The following is a 19,297-nucleotide window of genomic DNA, read 5'->3' as shown; positions in this document are numbered from 1 at the left end:
AGAAGAGCCCCGGAAGGAAGAAAGAAAGAGGTGATCTGCTGTTATGCAATGGAATAGAGTTATTTGTTTTTTTTTTTTTTTTCTGTGTGGGTGGTGAGGGTTGGGGCTCGGATATCACGGCTCTCTCCCCTGTGCCTGTACAAACCCCTTCACTCTTTTTATTTGTTTATTTCTTTCTTTCTTTCTTTCTCTAGTTATTGGACCTTGGGTAGCAATCTGTCCACTCATTTAATATTCCAAATTTTGTTGTCTTCTTCCACATCTCAACCCAGCCCCAAAACTCACAAACTGATACTGCCATTAATGAGCCTTTTTAATTTTTGCAAATGTTCTTTCTGGTTTCTACTTGGGATACTATTTATTCTTGAAAAAAGGAAATGCTGAAGTACTATAGCGGAGTATTTTTAAAAGAAAAAAAAAATAAATAAATGAGAAATCTTGGGCGCCTGGAAGTGAAAATTAACGCACTGACGAAAATCTTTTCCCAAGATTGAAAATGACTCTCTCAGTCTCACTCTTTCTCTCAAAGGCTCAAAGTTAATAATTATCTTAGTCACAGTCATAGCATCTAATCCATGGCTATTTATTTAGCGTAGGAAAAAAGTGGGTTTAGAAAGCTGATAAAGCTTGTGGGACAGTCCGAATGTCTCTTCTCTTCTCTTCTCTTATTTGAGATTTGAGAGTGTAGTAGAAAACACAGCACCGCACAGCACAGCACAGCACAGCTTAGCTCCAGTCAAGTTGAGCAAATTGTCTCTACTCCCTTGTCTCCCCCTATACTGTCCGCACCAAAAAAATCAATCTTTCACCACTCCCAATTCTAATAACATAGATAGATACTCATCTACCTTGGTACAATCACCCACGCTTAATTATACTGAGTACACCATCTTCTCTAATCACTTCAAAGTTCAATCATATATTTTTATTTAACCTAATAAAAATAAAAATGACTTATCCAAACCAGATATTTGTGTTTTCCATTTCAGGGAATTATTCATAGTCCTCGTACCTAATTATATAGATTGAATATTCACTCTTAATTAGGTTATTTATGACAGTCAAGTTAATTGTTTTTGTAGAATACTCTCCAATTATTTTATCGTTATTATAAATTATGTCTAAATCAAATAAGTAGGACCAAAGGTTCTTAAGGTCAAACGTGCCCATCCCTTAAGTTTTTTGGATTTGTCTTAACAGTAAAAACAAAATTCTAACTTGTTGAGCTAATCCTATTGGTGCCGCATCGGACTCTTATTAAAATTCTATCTCTTATTTAAATAATTTGGATCTTTGTACTTATGTCAACCCGTCAACAGTAAATAATTTTTTTATGTTTAAAATCTCCAAAATTGCTGCTTATTATTTCTCAATAGCAAAATAAACTTTTGTTGTTAATTCAACTACTTTTTATATGTGCAGCGATAAGCCTTTTATTCTTCAAATAAAACCAAACATAGAGACAACAAGTTTGTTGAATTGCAAAGTGAAAATTGTAAAAGTTAAAAATTTAATAATTTTGATGATTCAGATTGAAATATGGAATATAATATCAGGACACTGTGTTTCCATAAAAAATAAAAAAAAATTTTGACATTGAATCTATAATTTTACATGTTATTTAAATAAACATTTATTTTTACCAATTATATTAATTAAAACAGAAGGAATGAAAGATGATAATGTTGCAAATATAAACAGATTGAACCTGAAACTACTCAGAGTATTAACTTTAATCTTACTAATTATATACATATGAAAGAATATCAAATTGGCATCTTAAATGTATTGGTAATTCTTATGGGAAAAGCAAGTATCAGTATATAAACCATTGACCATTATGAATTAATTAGAGTATATTAGATATTAATCTAATCATTATCTTGTTTTAATTTTTGGAAATAACCCATTTTGTTTCTTCTTCTTTTTTTTTTTTTTTTTTTTTTCAATTGGGATTGCCCAATTACTATTGAGACAAGCAAAAAAAAAGAAGAACAGGATGGCCAATTCTCTGGGTTTACGGCTTGTCAAATGTAACATCTGCAACACGACTCATGGTTAGGGTTAGAGGGAGGGGAGGGGGTAGGGTTTTGGGGTGGGAGAAAGAAAGGACGCGAATCCGTCACAGCAGCATAAGAACAAAAGCAAAGCCAAGCAAAAAAAGGTAAAGAGACGTCATTGCCACTGCTACCATCCTTTTATTATAAGGTGGTGGAGTGGAGAGAGTGGTTTTTATTTTTAGAGAGAGAAAGAAAGAAAGAAAGAGAGGCACTGTGACTCTATCCACCCTTTCAACCCTATTTTAAGCTTTTCTGATTTACTTTACGTCTTTTCCATCAACAGTTGCATGATATAACGTAAAGAGTTTTCCTTTCGACAATTTTTTCCTTCAAAAATTCTCATAATTAATTAGAAAAACCAAATTAATTTCTCAAGTAGACAGGACATCACCTTTCTCAATCCCACCCCTGTATGCTTAATTATCAACATTCAATCGCTAATTAAACCTTTTTAGCATCTAAACTACTTTGTTAATTATTGGTTTCCACAAAGCAAATTTACTTTTGTGGCAAAATGTTATATATTCCGTATAAATTAACTATCACGGTTTGACTATACAATCATCATCAAATAGAAATTACTGGGCATTCAGATTCAGAAAGGCATCATCTGCCATCATAATCTTTAACTTTCATTAATTCACTTGACTGGGTTGCATTAAGGCACCTTCCATTTCTAATAACTTAGTCAAAGGATGAACTTTCATCTTCTGGTTTATTTTTAAATCAGCAGTAAACAATACCCTGTCAATGCATTTTATAAAATAATATCGACATTCTAATATTTGTCTGTTGCAAAGTCCGATTAATTATTTATAGGTTTGTCCTACGTAAAGGCTGCAAAAATTTAAGCGGCTACCAAACTCTGTATCTCCAAATGCCTTTTCTGAAAGGAGAGGGGCCAATAAACAAAAAAAGCAAATGGGTCCATTCGCAATAAATCATATTTCATTTCACCCAATTAGGAAATTATTTAGGCTACATGTAGCTCTCTTATCATTTGCTGTTTGTGGCTTGCAAGTGCAAAGCAATTACTTCCCTTTTCATATTCACAAAACTGCCCATAAAATCCTGAATATAAGAAAAATAACCAAAACTCTGATCATACAAGGGGGAAAAGAAAGAATTACTATTGTGATTCTTGAACTTGTAAACATATGAATCCCAGCAAGAAACGAAGATTAAATGACAAGTCTTAATTAGGACTGAGGAGTCTAATAATAAGATATTCTTGTAAATAAATACTATTAGAACAAGAGATTAAGATAAGCAATTAACTGCTCTGTCCATTTTTCCTCATACATATGGAATTTCTCTTGTCTTATTCTTATTGTCTTTTTTCAGGTTGAGTTCACCAATCCACGGAAAAACATCCACAGAATTCTTTGACTTTTATCGATAATAGATTGCCTGCTTATCAAATAATTAGTTAATTTAGCATGACTCCATTAAAATTGAAGCAGTCATGAATCAGTAACAGCATCTTTACGAGTAAAAGTTTAAGAAACAAAATCATCTTGTTTCAGGGTTAGATTTTCACTTCAATTGATGATTGGAGTAAAACATTAATTGCTGTAAAGTTCTTTTTTTAATCATCTATAGAGTTGTCTAAAGATGGGAAAAAAGAATGTGGGTCTGAAAGTGTGATGGCTAACACAAATCAGTTGCATAAGTGTTGAATAATTGAGTATTGACAGCATATAAAAGAGTGAACTTTGTTTCAGGATCGTGAGATTGGGAGGCAAGAAATGGTTTAAACATTAAAGTAAAGTCCTAATGATTTTGACGCCAACCAAACCTTACTTTTACAGTCAACTTAACTACTGCTAATGGTTAAACAGTTCCCAATTACAACATTATTAGGATTATTATATATGATTAATTAAGTTTAGTCAACTTCCAGATATAGTCAGATTAAAGATAGTAAGCCATTTTTGAGAGACACAACAAATTGGAAAGCTTTCAAAGGTGGGGTCTTTGGCCTTTCCATTCAAAAATGTACCGCAAGCGGTTGTCATTAATGAAGTGTATTAATAATCAATCTACTAATCAATATGAGGTTGAAAAAGGTTGGATTAGCAATTTGGCATCTCACACGTATGCTTAAAAATTGAAAGAAGAAAGATATTTCAATGTTGAAATGGCACGGGCAAGGGCAAGGGCAACTGGCTTATCTTTCATGTCATGGGTTCATCATCTCCTAACAGTGGGTTTTTTAGGCAATGTTTGTTCCACTTGACATGACTTATTTATACTCTCTGGATGTTACATTTTGTACAGATTAATCTTTGGAGATTTGGCACCAAATTATGAACGGCATTAGAGATGCGCAGGGTGGGGTAGCACATGCGCATGGGGGGCCTGGGCATGGCTTCGCCCCAACCCTAATTCACACTGTATTCCAAATGGGTTTCTTTTGGCCGACCAAATAAGCTTTTTGTCGTCCAATCCATTCCATGCCACTATCAATGGAGATTGGAGGTATTAGCTCTTTAAGATGCCATGCCACGCCATCTCACAATCTCACTCCCAGCTTAGCTAGCTAGCGTATGACTTAGGTTAGGTAGAGAATCCGCCATTTATTGTTTCTTCTTTTTGAGACTGCATTTGTTTCTACCACATCCAGTCATTTCACTTATAATTTAAACCTACTTTCAGGTTGAATTTTTTTTATGAGTTTTAGAATAAAAACTCATTCTTGATAAATATATTTTCTTTTTAAAAATTTTTAATGTATAATCCATTGTTTCGTAATGGCTATTCACAGTCTTTAAAATTAATTAATGAGTCAAACTTTTCCGGGCATCTAAAAATTTTTAAAAATAAACAGAATCTTATAGAATAATTTCTTGCATATAAAATTAGCACAAATCTTAATGACCATAATACCCTCTTTTAATTTTTATTTTGTACACTAGAAAGTTCATCAATCCTTCCTGCCCCGCCACTCACAAATCTCACACTGTACTTATCCTGCCCTGCCCTATAAAAATGTATATTTTAATGAAATATTTCTATTTGAAGGTGGGTTTGGTTTGGGGCACCTAAATTAATACTAACTTCACCAATTAAACTGTCTTGTTTAGGGCGGGGTTCAGGATAGGATGCCCTAAAGCCTAAAGCATTGAAAGTTTGGGCATTCTGCCATCCATCCAATAAATCTTTGCCTCTGACTTCTTTCTGAAAAATAAATTACTTTGAAAATATTTTACAAATTTTCAATATTAAAATATTAAAAAAAAGCAATCAATAGAAAATATTTTCTTCCCATTTTTAGAAGATAAAAAAATTTTCTGGATAATAAACTTATTATAACTTTATGAACACGTTAGACACTTACACTAATTTATAATATTTTAAATATAATATTTTAACTTATCACAATTTATTATTTTTTATACATTTTTTCTTGTAGCTAACATAAAATATTTTAAATATAATATTTTAACTAATTTATAATATTACAAGCAAATAACGGAAAATGAATTATTTGAAATATATTTTCTAAAGATTTTTTTTTTCCGAGACACTTAATATTAATGTATTAATTACGAATGTAAACTTTCATACAACAATTTTCCTATAGTTACACTCAGTACTAGTCATCCTCGAGGCTTCGATGCCTAATATTTTGGGAAACGGACAAAAATCACTTCCTAGAATGGCAAATGATAATGCAAAGAATGCACAGAAGATTACATTCAACTTAGAAAACACGATGTGCAACAGATTCAAATCATAATACTCAATTCTAATAACCATGCAACCAGCGACCAAAACCCTCTTTTAATATAAGGAAATGGAGATTGGGGTCCATACGTTTATAGTATCCGGTTCGCTTGGCACAGTAAGCAACCGAGTGATGACTAAAGAAAGTGGACAACCTCTTATTCATCCTGGCTAGAATTTCTGAATAACAACTGAATTTCCAAGCCCTGCTTCCTCTATTGTTTGAGTTGGGTCAGAAAGAAGCTTGGGTGGAAATCCCATCAGCTGCAGCTGATAATTCTGAGCACCTCCAGGTCTAGATGCATTAATGAAAGCTCGAATATCATTCACGGTATGATTGAAATTGAAGTGAGCAATCATGCGGGTCCCATCTGCCAACCTAAGCTGGATTGAAGTTGATGGCAATGTTTCATTCACAACCAGGCCCATAGATGGCGTCGGAGCAGTGTTAAGAGGAGTTGGATCGACTGTTGGTTCAGTTGTCGTTGGGGTACTGCTACCTAAAGTTCTCCCCACACCCTGAAATGGAACGTGGCGCTGCTTCTCTGGTTCCTATAAGAGAACAAATAAGAAAACAAGAATCTTCGCTTACCAATCGTTTCAATCAACTGCTGAACAGCACGCAGATAACTTGATGGACATTCTCTGAATTGCCTAAATGTCAAATCCAAAATAATTTGGCCTAGCCTGGATATATTAATGCTCTAAGCATTCAATCAACAAGTTTGACAAAAGAGATGCACTTACTGGACATTGTTCATCCCTTCTAATCAAATTGACATGAACTGAGGACCTTCTATCCTCTGGCTCAAGTTCCTTTGGGCACTCGGACTTTCGGATGCTCTGTTATAGAGATATAAGAAAACAATATCAAAATATCAACACCGATAATACCTGGAAGAAATATAAAGGATGGGTAACAGAAAAACACTATCAAAGCCATAGCGGCCCATCACATCTGTTTAGGTCATGCCGGTCATCCAGTCAACAATAGAAGATAACAGAAAAAGCAATGTAGTTCAAAATTTTCGAACTTCTTTCTATTAAATGGAATTATGGAAAAATAAGAAATGCATTAGTATGCCTCATTTCATGCTTGCTTTACATCTTCCTTGCACCGCTAACTTGCAATTGCCAAGTCACCTACCTCCAACACACAAGTAAAAAAGTTCTGCTTTTGCTTTCTTTTTAGTTTTAGAAATATTTCTTTTTATCTCAATGAAACATTCATCGATATTACCTCTAAGAAAGATGCATTTTCAGGATCGTCCAACCTTCTCAAAGGGCCATCGTTTACAGTGAAACCATTAGTCCAGAAAACAATATTGTGAATAACAGCCTCAGGTTGCTGAGGAGCAGATGGTACAGTTTCCCCTGAGAGTAATCTACCAGTTCCAGTAAAGCTTCTGGAGCTTGAAGATGGACGAAATTGATCGAGAGGACCTTCAACAGCTCCTAATTGCCTAGCTTGATTGAATATTGCATCCACATCATTACCCTTTGTAGGATCTTGAACAAGCATACCACTGCAATTACAAGTGTTAGCCATTAACAAGAGAGTTTCATAAGAATATTTGACATATGAAAGAAAGTTCAAGGTCATCAAGTCAAATGAATGTAGATCAAAGAACATGGATAGTAACAAAAATAAAGATTTGGACCAATGAAGAATAGTAAATTATAATTAAATGAAGATCAGGTGCTGCAATTATACTCAACATTTTCTCATTTGTGTCTCAGCAAATCCTAGTAGTCATGTAATGAGCTGATGTTCAATGCTAAAAGCACCGTCCCCTCCACCTTCTATACAAATATATTTGTTCTTATGATACTTCATCCAAATAATACCTCAAAAATTCTGAAATTAACGCACTCCAATGGAGCCATAGACAGCACAAACTCTACCTCCTCAGCTTCCCACAAGGGATAGTTGCATTTTTAAAGAACCAAACCATGACCTAACAGGACCTTCATCGGATACAATTCTAGTCCCATCTGAATCTGTCTTCTAGACCATTAGAGTTAATACATAAATAGTCCCTTATAAAAGTGCAAATTAAGATAAAAAAAATATATCACTAAAATCTCAACTTCCTAATCAACTTCTTCAAAAGCACATAATTTTCAGGTCTCTTCACTTGCATAAGATAAAGAAAGAAACTGAACATGGCCAATACCACAAAACCAAAACCTACCCAATGAATCTTACTCAAACCACCTCTCCACCTCCACAAATATTACTTCCACACGGCTGCCAAGGAACCTTCAACAGCACATGCTGACACTATGCTATTGCATCCACAAATCCAAAATTAAGCTCAATTTTGTAGTATCTCTAACTCCAGATAAAATTAAAGAATGCTCTCAGCTCAAGACAATTAACATCTTCATCTTCAGATTTTATCAAAAAAAAAATCGATCACATAGTGCCTGAAAATCTCTAACCTATATCTTTCCCTCCAATATCTTGTGCAACACAAAAGAACACCATCAATTAAATCCAAAAAGAACACAAAAGGTAATGAAATTAAAACCCATCAAAGTTATAAGAGCGGAAAGATAAACCACGATTTTGTTTGCAGCAAGAAGCAAAAGGAATTCAGACTATAGGCAGAAGAAAAAGGGGAGAGAAACCTCTTTTCGCCACCGGTGTAGTACTCTTGGGGAGCATCATCGTCGCTGTCAGAATCGGGACCGGAACGTCTGTTCAGATCGGAAAGAGTGCGGATACCGCCGGTACGACTGCTCGAAGGCTTGGCTGGTTTCTTGTCTCGCGATGCCATTGGATTCAACGAAAGAGAGAGAGAGAGACGCGATGCTGGTTGTAGCTGGTACTTCTTTCCTAGTTCGTACTAGTGATTTATACCAACTACGACACGCTCTGCCGAAGCGCGTGATGATTTATTTTTATCTTATGGGTTAACACTTAACACTAGATATGATTAAGACCTCTCTCTCTCTCTCTCTCTCTCTCTCTCTAGTCTCTCCCTCGTTAAGTGGTAAAATTATTTTTTTAACATAAAAGTTAGGCTTTGCTTAACATAATTCAAAAATTAACAAGGATTAATAATATTGATTCGGGTTTAGTCCGAACCCATCTTTTTTCTAAATTTTGTATTAATAATATTTATTTTACAAAAGAAAGAAAAATTATTTAAAAAACAAATGAAGGAAAAATTATAATCATAAATGAGGAGATGGGTACCGTTAATTTAGTTTTCTTAGCCTTGTTTTTACATTTCTCATTTTTTATATTTCAGTGATAAAAAATAGAAGCAGTTAATGACGATAAAGTCCTAAGTTGTACAGTGACATAATTGAAAGACTATTGAAGTCAAAGGAAAAATGGAGAGCTTGCTATTATTCCCAGTGTGGGTACGATCTGCTAATTAACAAAAGTACTTTATAAAATAAAAGAATAATTTAATTTATTCTTAAACAAAACTTATCATTCTTATAATTAGTAAATAAATTAGTGTAAAACAATATACAATACAAATAGTCCCTTTTTTTATATATATTTTGGAATTAAATTATATCACAACTTAATTTTTTATTATTATATTATCAAAACTAACTAGTAACATTGGTCTAGGCCCAATGGGCCTCCAAAATCAAAGGAAAGGATGAATGAGAAGTGGGGCCGCGTGTCCCCAGCCTTAACCGCACAAAAGCTCAACATGGTATCATTTGTAAAGCGCACTCTGGACCCACCTACTTTGATGCTGAAGCAAAAACACACGCACACAATTTAACGGTTTAACACAGCTCATGTGAGTGAGTATGCTATGGCAGACCCAACCAGTCGAACCAGAGCACAAATGGCTCCAACCAACGACGACAACCGTCTAAAGTGCGCCTGCGATGCCGGAATTTTATCCGACGCATGCCCGTATGACAACGCCAACGACCATGATATCGACAGCGAAGATTCTAATCAGCCACAGAGTTCCGACTCCGAAAGCTGCGAGTCGACGCGGCTTGACGATCTAGCTGCCTCCTGTTTCCGTGTCTTCTCCGATTCTCTGTCGAGAATGGAGCTGGCGGAGATGGAGATGATCAGGGCAAGGGAGACTTCGCGGTGGGAGGCGGAGAAGAGGAGGATGGAATTGGACGCCGAGTTGACTCGCATGATGCTAAGAACTCAGTTGCAGATCGCATCAGTTGTCGCCGGGAAGGGGCCGAACAAGAAGAGGAAGCGAGTTGAACAAGAAGAAGATGAGTCGGCCATCTCAACAAGGCAAGTGTTTTTTTATTGTCTTTTTTTTTATTCTTTTTTTCCGTCATTGTGCATCTCAACCGTAATTGTGTTGCTGTGATTGCAGGGAAGGAGCATTGCTGCTAAGTTTGTTGCAGTGCAACTTCAGCTTTTGAATTGTATAATGGCATGTGATTTCTCATCTTCTTTTTCAATAAACAAAATAATTTTGCTCAAAACAAAAATATGAGCTTGATTGTACTGCTACATGCGCCAAGATGATTTTATTGCTGGCAGTTATAAGACTCGTCTTCCTGGGAAGAATAAACTGATTTCAAAATCATAATCCTTCGCATTCACACATTTTACTCGCACTATTTCCAGAAAATACTACTACTGAAGATCAAAAAAAGAAAAAAAAAGAACAATCAAGTGTAAAAAATGAGATGGTAATTCAGATGTATGTACAATATTAGGCTGTACTCTTGATCAATTGTAAGCAAGACACCTTCTAATTCTATGTATTAAGTATTCATAGTATCCTTCACTTACTCTTTAACATAAATCTAATTGACCTCTGCTTGTGCGCGGATTAAAACCTCGACTTCTTTGGTCTCCGATGCTAAGTAGTGCCTTTCTCCGGTTCATTGCACTTTCAATGTATTCTCCCAATGGTGGAAGGAACCCTTGCTCTCCATCTTTATCCGCTTGTCCTCTAATGATCTATCAAGTCCACGAAATAGAGACTCGTAATTTCTAAACTACATTGAAAATTCAAAAATTTATGAGAGACTTACCTTTGATGCCCATGACCGTTCAGCTTGTTGACATACGTCCTTTATATCCCTTCCAGACATGCTGAGTACAGAAAGGACGAAGCCAATACATAATTAATATTAATAGTCACCAAAAGCGTTCGTGAAATCTTGTAATAGCAATGACAGGGATAATATTATAAGAACAGGTAAATAAAATGAGTTAGAAGAAAAATCAACTGCTGCACCAACTTTCAAAGCCATGTTCACAGACGTTTAGCCAAATTATCACCATAAATTTATCAGAAGCACGCATGCATGTTGCACACAGGATCCAGATAATGAAGAATTTGATATATCAGAGAATTGTGCATCTTACTCTTCTGTAACTTTTGAAAGCTCCTCCATATCAGATTTTGTTAGGTGCTTTGCATATTGGGCAATAATTTGCTGGCGGTTCTGCTCATCGGGTAGGCCAAAAGTAATCATTGAATCAAATCGGCTGGTAACAAAAGTTAAACATGAGTTAGAAGATAATTTGATTAATCAGGGTTTCCATCGTTCCAATAGAGAAGAATTGCACCAGTCTACCTGATTAAAGCAGGATCAAGGTCTTGTTTTCTATTTGTTGCAGCAATGACAACTACCTTCTTGTCCTGTTCAAATCCATCAATCTGCAAAAATTACAAACCACACCATAAGCTCAGTCACTTTCATTATGCAAAATTGATACATTTAACACGAAAGTTCTCAAGTACTTGGCTCATGAAACAAACAACCACAAAGCTATAGGGATGCCTGAAAAAAAAAACCCAAGATATGTAGGATTTGACGACAAAGCTTTTCAATGCTTTAACGAGTACAATTTCTTCAGGTCTCTCGTGGACATGGATTTGGTAAAACTATAAAGATTATTGAGTATTAACTAGTACGGCCTACATAGCAACTTCCAAATGGCTTACAGCTGGAATAACATATTGAGAATTGTTTTGATTCGCAAGCAGGCTATTTATCCAAGAGATTTTGGCAAAGTCACATTCTAAACCATTGCGAACAAAATATAAAACGCACAATGGGTTCCATAACATAAATAAAGCATCAGCAGACCAGAAAAGGCCCACGTTCAGCAGCATTAAAGGAATTGAAATCCATCTTCACCTGTCTCAATAAAACTGATAAAATTCTACGTGTAGCTTCATGCATTTTACTATCACGAGCAACAGCAAAAGAATCAACCTGTCATAACATTGGACACAAAAAAAAGAGACTTGATTGTTAAATGAGTTCGTAACTTATATTGCAATTGCAGGCTCTGAAAAGGCACTTAGTAAATGCTATCAAGCGAGCATTGCTTTCATTTGTTACCTCATCTAGAAATATGATACCGCCATTAGGAAGCTCATTAGCGAGAGAAAAGACTTTTCCCAACAATCGTTCGCTTTCCCCATAGTACTTTGACATGACAACCTCCAGAGGCACATATAGCAAGGGAACACCCTGTCAGGGCATAATTAGATGACATCTGACTTAATATTGACTGGTGCAGAAACCAATGCATAGTTAATATTCTGCATCAAGCACGAGGCCAATTCAAAAGCCATATAGAATTTCCTGAAGTTTGAATTATCAACATGATTGATTCTCCCAAATATGTGTTAATTTACTTCAACTGAATTGGCAAACCAGCAACTCAAAGCATAAATTTCTTCCAATTACAGGACATTATTTTAAATCAAAATATCAGCAATTCTTATCTTTGAACACTGATCCAATGACCATTATCATAGTTAAATGGTTAAGGACACCTTATGGAAACTTCAAAATCAAAATCCTGAGAAGATTTTCATTTCAGTACAACAAAATGGCCAAGAATTGATATAATCATGAGAATATCTAGATTAAAAATACCAGGAGCAGTTGAATAAAATTAAAGAAAATGAGGAAGAAAACCGCAAATTTAGGATTAAGATAAAATCTAATGCAATTGTCCATAATGTGCCAGTGACTCACCGCTCGATTCGCAATAACACGTGCACAAGATGTCTTCCCTGTGCCTGGAATTGATTATCAGTCATAAGCAAGCTAGCTCAATAACTAACCACAGTTCTCACAGTGCTATCAATTCACAAATCAAATAAAGTAATTATACATGCAAATAAGGATACTCAAAAAAGTAAAGGTAAGCTCAATCATTTGATGTGAGCCACTCTCCAAGATTCTATAATACGTGACTATGGCTAATGACATTCTCTAATCATTTAAAAATTAAAGTGAAGAAGCAGGTCTAGTAAGACCTAGTTTTGAGCTCAACACAATACAATACAGGCTCTGGAGTGGCTTGCCTATATATGTTTGGTGCTCTCAGAAAGGTTGATAAACAAGAAATACAGTACAAGGAGCATACAGATTATTCTTGCACATGAACATATGTCCTTCCAGCAACATAGTTATTTGAGGTCATGTTTAGAAGACAAACCTGGTGGACCTTCAAAAAGCACAGCTCGAGGTCTATTTGACTCAAACTTACATCTAGTTCCTCGAGCAATATCATCATATACTTCAGGGCTATGAAGAGCCAACAAGATTGTATCTTCTATTTCTCTAGATAACAGACAGTCAAAGAGGAGTATCCATCAGTATTTTCATGAATATGACTAGACGCATGATACTTAAAGTTGGTAGACAAAATATGTGAGAAAGGTCTATGCTTGTAAATCCATACCATGATACATGCACTTTTCTACAGAGATCACACAACAAAATGAGTAAAAGTTTTTCTGAAAAGTCCTTCTGGTTTATAAAGAAAATATATTCAATTCATATATATTATATATTGAGTATCAATTCTTTCTCAAGCAGCAAATTTTGACCGCACCAACAAACATAAGGATAAACTATACTTATCAATATGCAATAACAGCGGATGAGCATTGACACTCATGTTACATACCGTTTTTGGTGATCATATCCAGCAATGTTCTCCCATACTACCTCACTGTTTGAAGAATTTACATGTGGTGCATCAAGTCCATATACTCTCACTCCCATGGACTCCAGAGCAGCAACTGATTTTTCTGTGGATGGCATCCGAGCAGCACCTTCCCCAGGCTTTATTTCTGAGGTCATTACCCTCCCACCAGCTAATTGTAATACAGACACAAGAGCATCAAGCTCTGTTTCGCTCAATCTGCCACTCTTTATAAACTCAATTTCCTGCAAATTGATGTGTTTAGAAAAAGCAATTGTTTATAGGATAACAGAGAATTAATCTAAAAATGTACTAACTGCTTTATCTCTGCTAATGAGCGAACGAAATAAGAGAATACACAGATCTCCCTCAGGTTCTGCAAAACTGCTGTTATCCCCATGAGATTCCTTCTGTTTTTCTGGACAACTAAGTGTTAATTGCCAGGCAACTGCACTGAAATTGTACGTAGGAAACAAAGAGAATAGTGCAATGTTAAGACAACTGCATAACAAGCAGAAAAACAGCATAAAATAAAGAAAAGCTAATTATTCAAAACTAGATATTGCAAGAAGAACTTGACAATGAAAACTTCATATCAGTAAACCTGTCCCAAGCACGTAAACGCATGTCTGAACCACCGCCACGCTCATCAACCTTCAGTCCAAGATTCATAGCAAGGTTTGCAATCAACTGCGGAACATCACATGCAGGAGGAATTTGAAACTTGATTGTGACCTGTGACGTAACATGCACAAATATCAGACATATTTTAGCATTCAACATAACGGGGAGCAGACTACTGATAAAATTAAACTGCAGCCGAAAATTTTTTATTAGATAAACATATAATTTTGAACCCTTCAGGAAATAACTGTAGGAAAGTGTTTCTTCAGATTGACACAAGTATAATGAAACACTCAAATAAAAAAAAATATATATAGTTCATAAATTGTCTTTAGTATAGTTCTAAGTATAATTATTAAAATTAAGAGTAATAACCTTTTGACCCTTAAGAGCAACAGTGAACCGGGGATAAGAACCATATTTCATCCCTTTACTTCTAAGCAATTCTTCAATTCGTTGTCTTTCTTTCTTGGCAATCTCCTCTAGGTCCTGATAACTTGAAGGAGAGTCTGGGGACAATGTAGGCTTAGAAGCAGCCTGCAGAAATTTATAATCAATAAAAGAATTGCAGCTTTTCACATTGTAATAAAGCTCTTTCCATTACAAAGGTACAACTACAAAATTCAGCTCTTCATAAATGGTATTTATTCATGATAGAAATTTGTTAGCTGCAAATTATATAAACCTGATCAGAATCCGCATAAGCTACTTGTAGCATTCCGATTCCAAAGAAACCAGCTAAAATAGCTGGAAGTGTAGAGTAAGGTTCATCAGCATTAGGCAGTAATATGGGACGCTGAATTTCTGATGCAGTGGAATGAATGTGGTGACTAGAAGACCCTGCATTTCCAAATTATAAAGGTAATTGCACACACCGTAGAATCTGTAATCAATTATATCAAGAAGCGAAATCATCATCAACCTCTACAAACAGAGATTAATTTTACGAGGTACAACCAACTTTTACAGCAAATACTATAGGGAGAAAGAAGTAGAGAAGCTCACGGTGATGGAGACGGCCAAAGGATTCGAGTGAGCGAGCATATGAGCGACTTAGGGTTTTGGGAGAAGCGATTTCTCTCCATGCCCGAGCTGTTCTACTCAATCGCCCCAAAGTAGCCATGGCTGTCTGTACGTTTCCGAAATGTGAACTTCGGGATCTCTCCAGTGTCTAGGCTTTACGCTTGGTAGCTGCGTGGCATATGGGCTTTCGGGGTTTTTCTGGATGCGCGTGTTTGGGTTTGCGCTTGTGGCCCGGTAGCTTAGTCGGTAAAAGTCATTAATTTTTTATTTATTCATTAAAGTTTCATTTTTTATTTATTCTATCCTGATCATATGCATGTATTTTTTTAAAAAATATATATATATATTGAAAAATAGTTTTGTAATCTCTTTGATGCTTTAGTTCTATGAAAACATTATAATTAAAATTGGTCTCTCCAGCATAAACATCAACTAGTCTTCATTTGTGGCATAAAAGTGAAAATAATAACCCAAAACCAAGGGAAATAGAGGTTAGGATGATACTGATCATTGACATAGTATGCTTTTGGTTGTTGGTTTAAAAGCCACCAATAACAATTTTGGTCTCCTCATCTATCTTCAAAGGATGAGATATTTAAATAAAGTTCAATTTTTGGAAATCAGAGTGGCATGGCTTGTATGATGAGGTGTAATAATACGTGTATTGAGATGAAACATTGTTTGTTGGTGATAATGATAATTGACAAAGAGTGGCAGCAAAACGTAGTCGTTAAGACAAATTCGTATAATGATGATATGTGCCCTTGGATGGTGCCAAGATTGCAGAGACTAATAATGTATATACATCGTAATGTACCCCAAATACAACAGCACAAATCCTCTTTTCTGTTTAGTTAAATACACGAGATGTGAGAAAACTTATCCACTGTTTCAGAAAGTAAAATGAATCAAAAATCAAGCTTTAAATTAATTTCAAAGTTCATTCAGTATTCCATTAATAAACTTTTTTCGTGAAGAGGCTGCGTAAGTTGAAAAAATGACCGCCACTTCCAACATTGCCGTTGCTGTTGCCACTGCCGCCGTTCCTTCTTTCGCCATTGGTACAATCTCGTATACCACTGCTTTCATGGCTTCTACAACTCAGTTGCTGTCTATATCCGATACACGTCGGCACGTTCAAATTCACAACTTTGGCTTTACTATTGCCACCGCCGCTGCTGCTTCCGGCTGCTGTTTTACGAGGCCGATCAGTAACTTTTTTACTCATCCCCTTTTCACTGTTTCGACTCACAGGTTCAGAGTAAACACTCTTTGAGCTCCAACCTCCGGCTGCTCCACGCCGCACCTGCCAAACCGGGCTGCTCCGACCCAGATGGACTCCACCCCTACCCGGACTGGTAGGCCACTTCCTGGACTTCGACTCCCCTGCTGAATTACTACGTGAGCAAGGCGCGCTACTCACCTTGCGGGCTCCAGGAGCTCCGGGAAACATCCTGGGTCGGGATGCGCTGTTCCCCTCGGATCTACTGCGTGCGAATGGCCATATATTGATATTCAACTCGGCTCCTGAAGTTGCTCCGCTTTGACTCTTTTTCTCTCTCTTCTTGTCTTTCTCCTTTTCTTTATCTTCTTGATTTTGAGCTGTTGCAGTTTTCTTGTCGGATTTCTTGAAAATGTCTTTCCATCTCTTTGAAGCGGTTAGAGGGGCGGCGGATTCTGCTGCTATGGTTTCGTATGAAATTTGGGGTCCAAGTTCGAGTTGGGGTTCAAAGTCAGGTAGAGAGTTGGGCGGTTGGGGATCCGGTGGGTGAGGGCGGTGGTTGTGGAGGGGGAGTAAGTGGAGAGGAAGAAGGACACCATCAACAAAGAGTTCATCAGCGGAGAGGAGATTGGGCTCCGGAAAAGACGGATTCTGGAGCATCCAAAACTCAAATTCGGGAGAATTGGAATCGCTGCTTCTTCTTCCACCGCTGCATGGGGAGAGGAGAAGCCGAGGTGGTTGGGAAACTATTCTGCTGGGGCTGTCCATGCTGCTTAATTTAGGCGTTGGAAAGAATGGATAGAAGCAGAGAAATTGTGGGTTGGTTTTCCCTAAGTAAGGAATGCAGTGCAGGTGACCCTACACCTACACCCAAATCAATAATAAACAAAAGGAGAAAGTGAAAGAGAGAGAGAGAACGAGGGTTGTAATTAATTTACAAGTCTAAATCCAATTATGCATGCAAGTGCGCATACATGAAGCCAAACACACAATAGATTAGTACTAATCAACTAAGGATAATGTTTCATCTAACCACTTTACTTATGGGTAAGCAATGCTAATAAGTGATTAAGAATTTCCATCAGCTATTGTTACTAGTTTTGAAAAAGAAAAAAAAAATGATAATGTGATTGATTAGTTGAGATATTAGAATAATAATATGCGTGAATTGTCTCTTTCAGCACATGCAAAGCGTACGGACGAGAGACGCGCATTGTACTGTGACTGTGAGGATCGTATTTTAAGAGGGTGATGAGGAGAATATTGGCCATCTGATCATCCCTTGAACCTTGGAACTTCTCACGTATTTAATGATAATTAATAATAATAATCTGTTGCAGAAACAAAAATGAGGGATGGATGATGATGATGATGATGATCCAAGGGCAAGCGTACGTGATGGGGCCACTGCCACTGTTGTTGATCTCTAATAAAAGAAAGAGTGATGTCAAGTCATGGCAATGGTGGGGGTATTAAGCAAATGAAAATAGTGCTCACACGCTCATGGCTTCATCTAAATCTAAAGCAAAAATGCGTTGACATTTTGCATGGAGAGAATGTCGGCTTCCCAACCTAAAAGTTTCATCATATAGATTGGCATCTAATTAATTTAATTAAACAACTAAATAAGGTCTCTGTTCATAATTGATTAAATCAAATGAAGACAATAAGAAGTTGGTCTGATCACCTAACCTTTTTCACATGTGATGGAGTGACAAACTTTTACCAAATTCGCAGCCACAATGATAGAAATTACGAATTTTACATTGAACTGTAATATCTAAATTACAATCTAATAGAGAAGTAAAAAAAAATTTTAAAAAATGATGGGATCCGCAATTGAATTAGAGCCAGGAGATGAGCAGAAGCGAAAGAGATATTGAAGTGGTTGGTCTTCTTCAAGCTGTGTGCGAATGGCATAATGGGGTTTTGTTTGTAGGGAAAATGATGAGCATGTGCAGGCACAAAACACCATTATTTTCATTAACGTGTTGTTGGGTCCACCTTTCGAACGCATACTCCTCCTTTTGATAGCTACTGCTTTGATTATACTCTGTCATTTAGCTATACCTTTTCTTTTCTTAAATAAAGATTACCCCATGATTGATTATTTAGTTAATAATCTTTTTTTTTATATATTTTTCAGGAAAAATCACGAACAACCACTCGCTTAATTGGTATAAGGACGATGGTGATATTTTTCCTTTCTTATTGAAATCTTCAGTGGATATATATAAAGCTTACAAAAAGAGAGCCAACCATGTGGCTCTTAGATCGCTGCTGCATTTAAAGATGATAATTACAGTTCAATGTAAAATGTTGTTTATAATTATTATTCTCAATAAAATTTAAATTAATTGTCCTCAAATCTGTAAAATTTCAAATGTAAAGACCAAACAAACAGTTGGTGGTGGTTGGGTCCACAATATGAGTAAGGTCTACTACACAGCCCGATTTAGTTAACCAAGTGAAGTGGCTCAGAGCACTAGGCCTTGGGCTTCACCGTTTGTTTTTAAATTTGCAATTATTTTCTTCTGTTTGGCTTCGCATGCAACCTTTGCGCATCAATTCGCGTGTTAAGACCTAAGTCTAATTTTTATTCACTATTCAAAATTCACATTTGAGGGTCGGATGCGTTCAGGTATGACAATTCGCGTCATCAGTGACACTGAAGCCATGTATTCATGGGAGTTAGCTTAGTATGGATTAAAGAAGAGA

At 36.2% G+C, this 19,297-nt stretch overlaps 4 protein-coding genes across 5 annotated transcripts; 1 reads left to right on the top strand and 3 right to left on the bottom strand.

Moving 5' to 3' along the window:
* Positions 1-5,735: 5,735 nt before the first annotated feature.
* Positions 5,736-8,638, bottom strand: LOC105649290 (plant UBX domain-containing protein 4). Its single transcript, XM_012235898.4, has 4 exons — positions 8,424-8,638; positions 7,030-7,315; positions 6,537-6,632; positions 5,736-6,341 (listed from the first exon to the last, which is right to left on the bottom strand). Exons 1-4 carry the CDS (start codon positions 8,570-8,572, stop codon positions 5,961-5,963), a joined length of 912 nt encoding a protein of 303 aa, XP_012091288.1. The 5' UTR covers positions 8,573-8,638; the 3' UTR covers positions 5,736-5,960.
* A 684-nt stretch (positions 8,639-9,322) lies between these two features.
* Positions 9,323-15,549, bottom strand: LOC105649289 (P-loop containing nucleoside triphosphate hydrolases superfamily protein). 2 transcript variants are annotated; one of them, XM_012235896.4, is made up of 15 exons: positions 15,340-15,549; positions 15,020-15,174; positions 14,710-14,871; positions 14,315-14,445; positions 14,028-14,163; positions 13,693-13,955; positions 13,219-13,343; positions 12,753-12,796; positions 12,108-12,239; positions 11,901-11,978; positions 11,334-11,416; positions 11,122-11,244; positions 10,785-10,845; positions 10,540-10,710; positions 9,323-10,301 (listed from the first exon to the last, which is right to left on the bottom strand). In XM_012235896.4, the coding sequence occupies exons 1-14, from the start codon at positions 15,455-15,457 to the stop codon at positions 10,543-10,545; spliced, it is 1,779 nt and encodes a 592-aa protein (XP_012091286.1). In that variant the 5' UTR covers positions 15,458-15,549; the 3' UTR covers positions 9,323-10,301; positions 10,540-10,542. The 2 variants fall into 2 exon arrangements, with proteins under 2 accessions (XP_012091286.1, XP_012091285.1); XM_012235895.4 differs by lacking the exon at positions 9,323-10,301 and having other exon boundaries at positions 10,400-10,710.
* LOC105649288 (uncharacterized protein At4g22160) lies at positions 9,578-10,333 on the top strand. Its single transcript, XM_012235894.4, has 2 exons — positions 9,578-10,029; positions 10,115-10,333. Exons 1-2 carry the CDS (start codon positions 9,578-9,580, stop codon positions 10,161-10,163), a joined length of 501 nt encoding a protein of 166 aa, XP_012091284.1. The 3' UTR covers positions 10,164-10,333.
* Positions 15,550-16,068: 519 nt separating the features above from the next.
* On the bottom strand, positions 16,069-17,576 carry LOC105649287 (serine/arginine repetitive matrix-like protein). The gene has a single exon (XM_012235893.4). It carries the CDS (start codon positions 17,345-17,347, stop codon positions 16,313-16,315), a length of 1,035 nt encoding a protein of 344 aa, XP_012091283.2. The 5' UTR covers positions 17,348-17,576; the 3' UTR covers positions 16,069-16,312.
* Positions 17,577-19,297: the final 1,721 nt, after the last annotated feature.

This window comes from Jatropha curcas, chromosome 11 (assembly GCF_041381405.1).
Source record: "Jatropha curcas cultivar XTBG-Jc1 chromosome 11, XTBG_Jcur_1.0, whole genome shotgun sequence".
In the NCBI taxonomy this organism is placed as follows: Eukaryota; Viridiplantae; Streptophyta; class Magnoliopsida; order Malpighiales; family Euphorbiaceae; genus Jatropha; species Jatropha curcas.
The sequence above is the reverse complement of the archived record's forward strand: the minus strand, read 5'-3'. Positions and strand labels throughout refer to the sequence as shown.

Excerpts from the sequence above, each read along its gene's own strand:
- LOC105649289 (XM_012235896.4), bottom strand. The coding sequence starts at position 15,457 with ATGGCTACTTTGGGGCGATTGAGTAGAACAGCTCGGGCATGGAGAGAA. Across the intron at positions 13,956-14,027 it reads TCATTAGCAGAGATAAAGCA|GAAATTGAGTTTATAAAGAG; the intron begins GTTAGTACATTT and ends ATCAATTTGCAG. Across the intron at positions 11,417-11,900 it reads TATCAGTTTTATTGAGACAG|ATTGATGGATTTGAACAGGA; the intron begins GTGAAGATGGAT and ends TAATTTTTGCAG.
- LOC105649287 (XM_012235893.4), bottom strand. The coding sequence starts at position 17,347 with ATGGACAGCCCCAGCAGAATAGTTTCCCAACCACCTCGGCTTCTCCTC.
- LOC105649290 (XM_012235898.4), bottom strand. The coding sequence starts at position 8,572 with ATGGCATCGCGAGACAAGAAACCAGCCAAGCCTTCGAGCAGTCGTACC. Across the intron at positions 7,316-8,423 it reads TACACCGGTGGCGAAAAGAG|TGGTATGCTTGTTCAAGATC; the intron begins GTTTCTCTCCCC and ends TTGTAATTGCAG. Across the intron at positions 6,342-6,536 it reads GAAGGGATGAACAATGTCCA|GAACCAGAGAAGCAGCGCCA; the intron begins GTAAGTGCATCT and ends GTTCTCTTATAG.
- LOC105649288 (XM_012235894.4), top strand. The coding sequence starts at position 9,578 with ATGGCAGACCCAACCAGTCGAACCAGAGCACAAATGGCTCCAACCAAC. Across the intron at positions 10,030-10,114 it reads GAGTCGGCCATCTCAACAAG|GGAAGGAGCATTGCTGCTAA; the intron begins GCAAGTGTTTTT and ends CTGTGATTGCAG.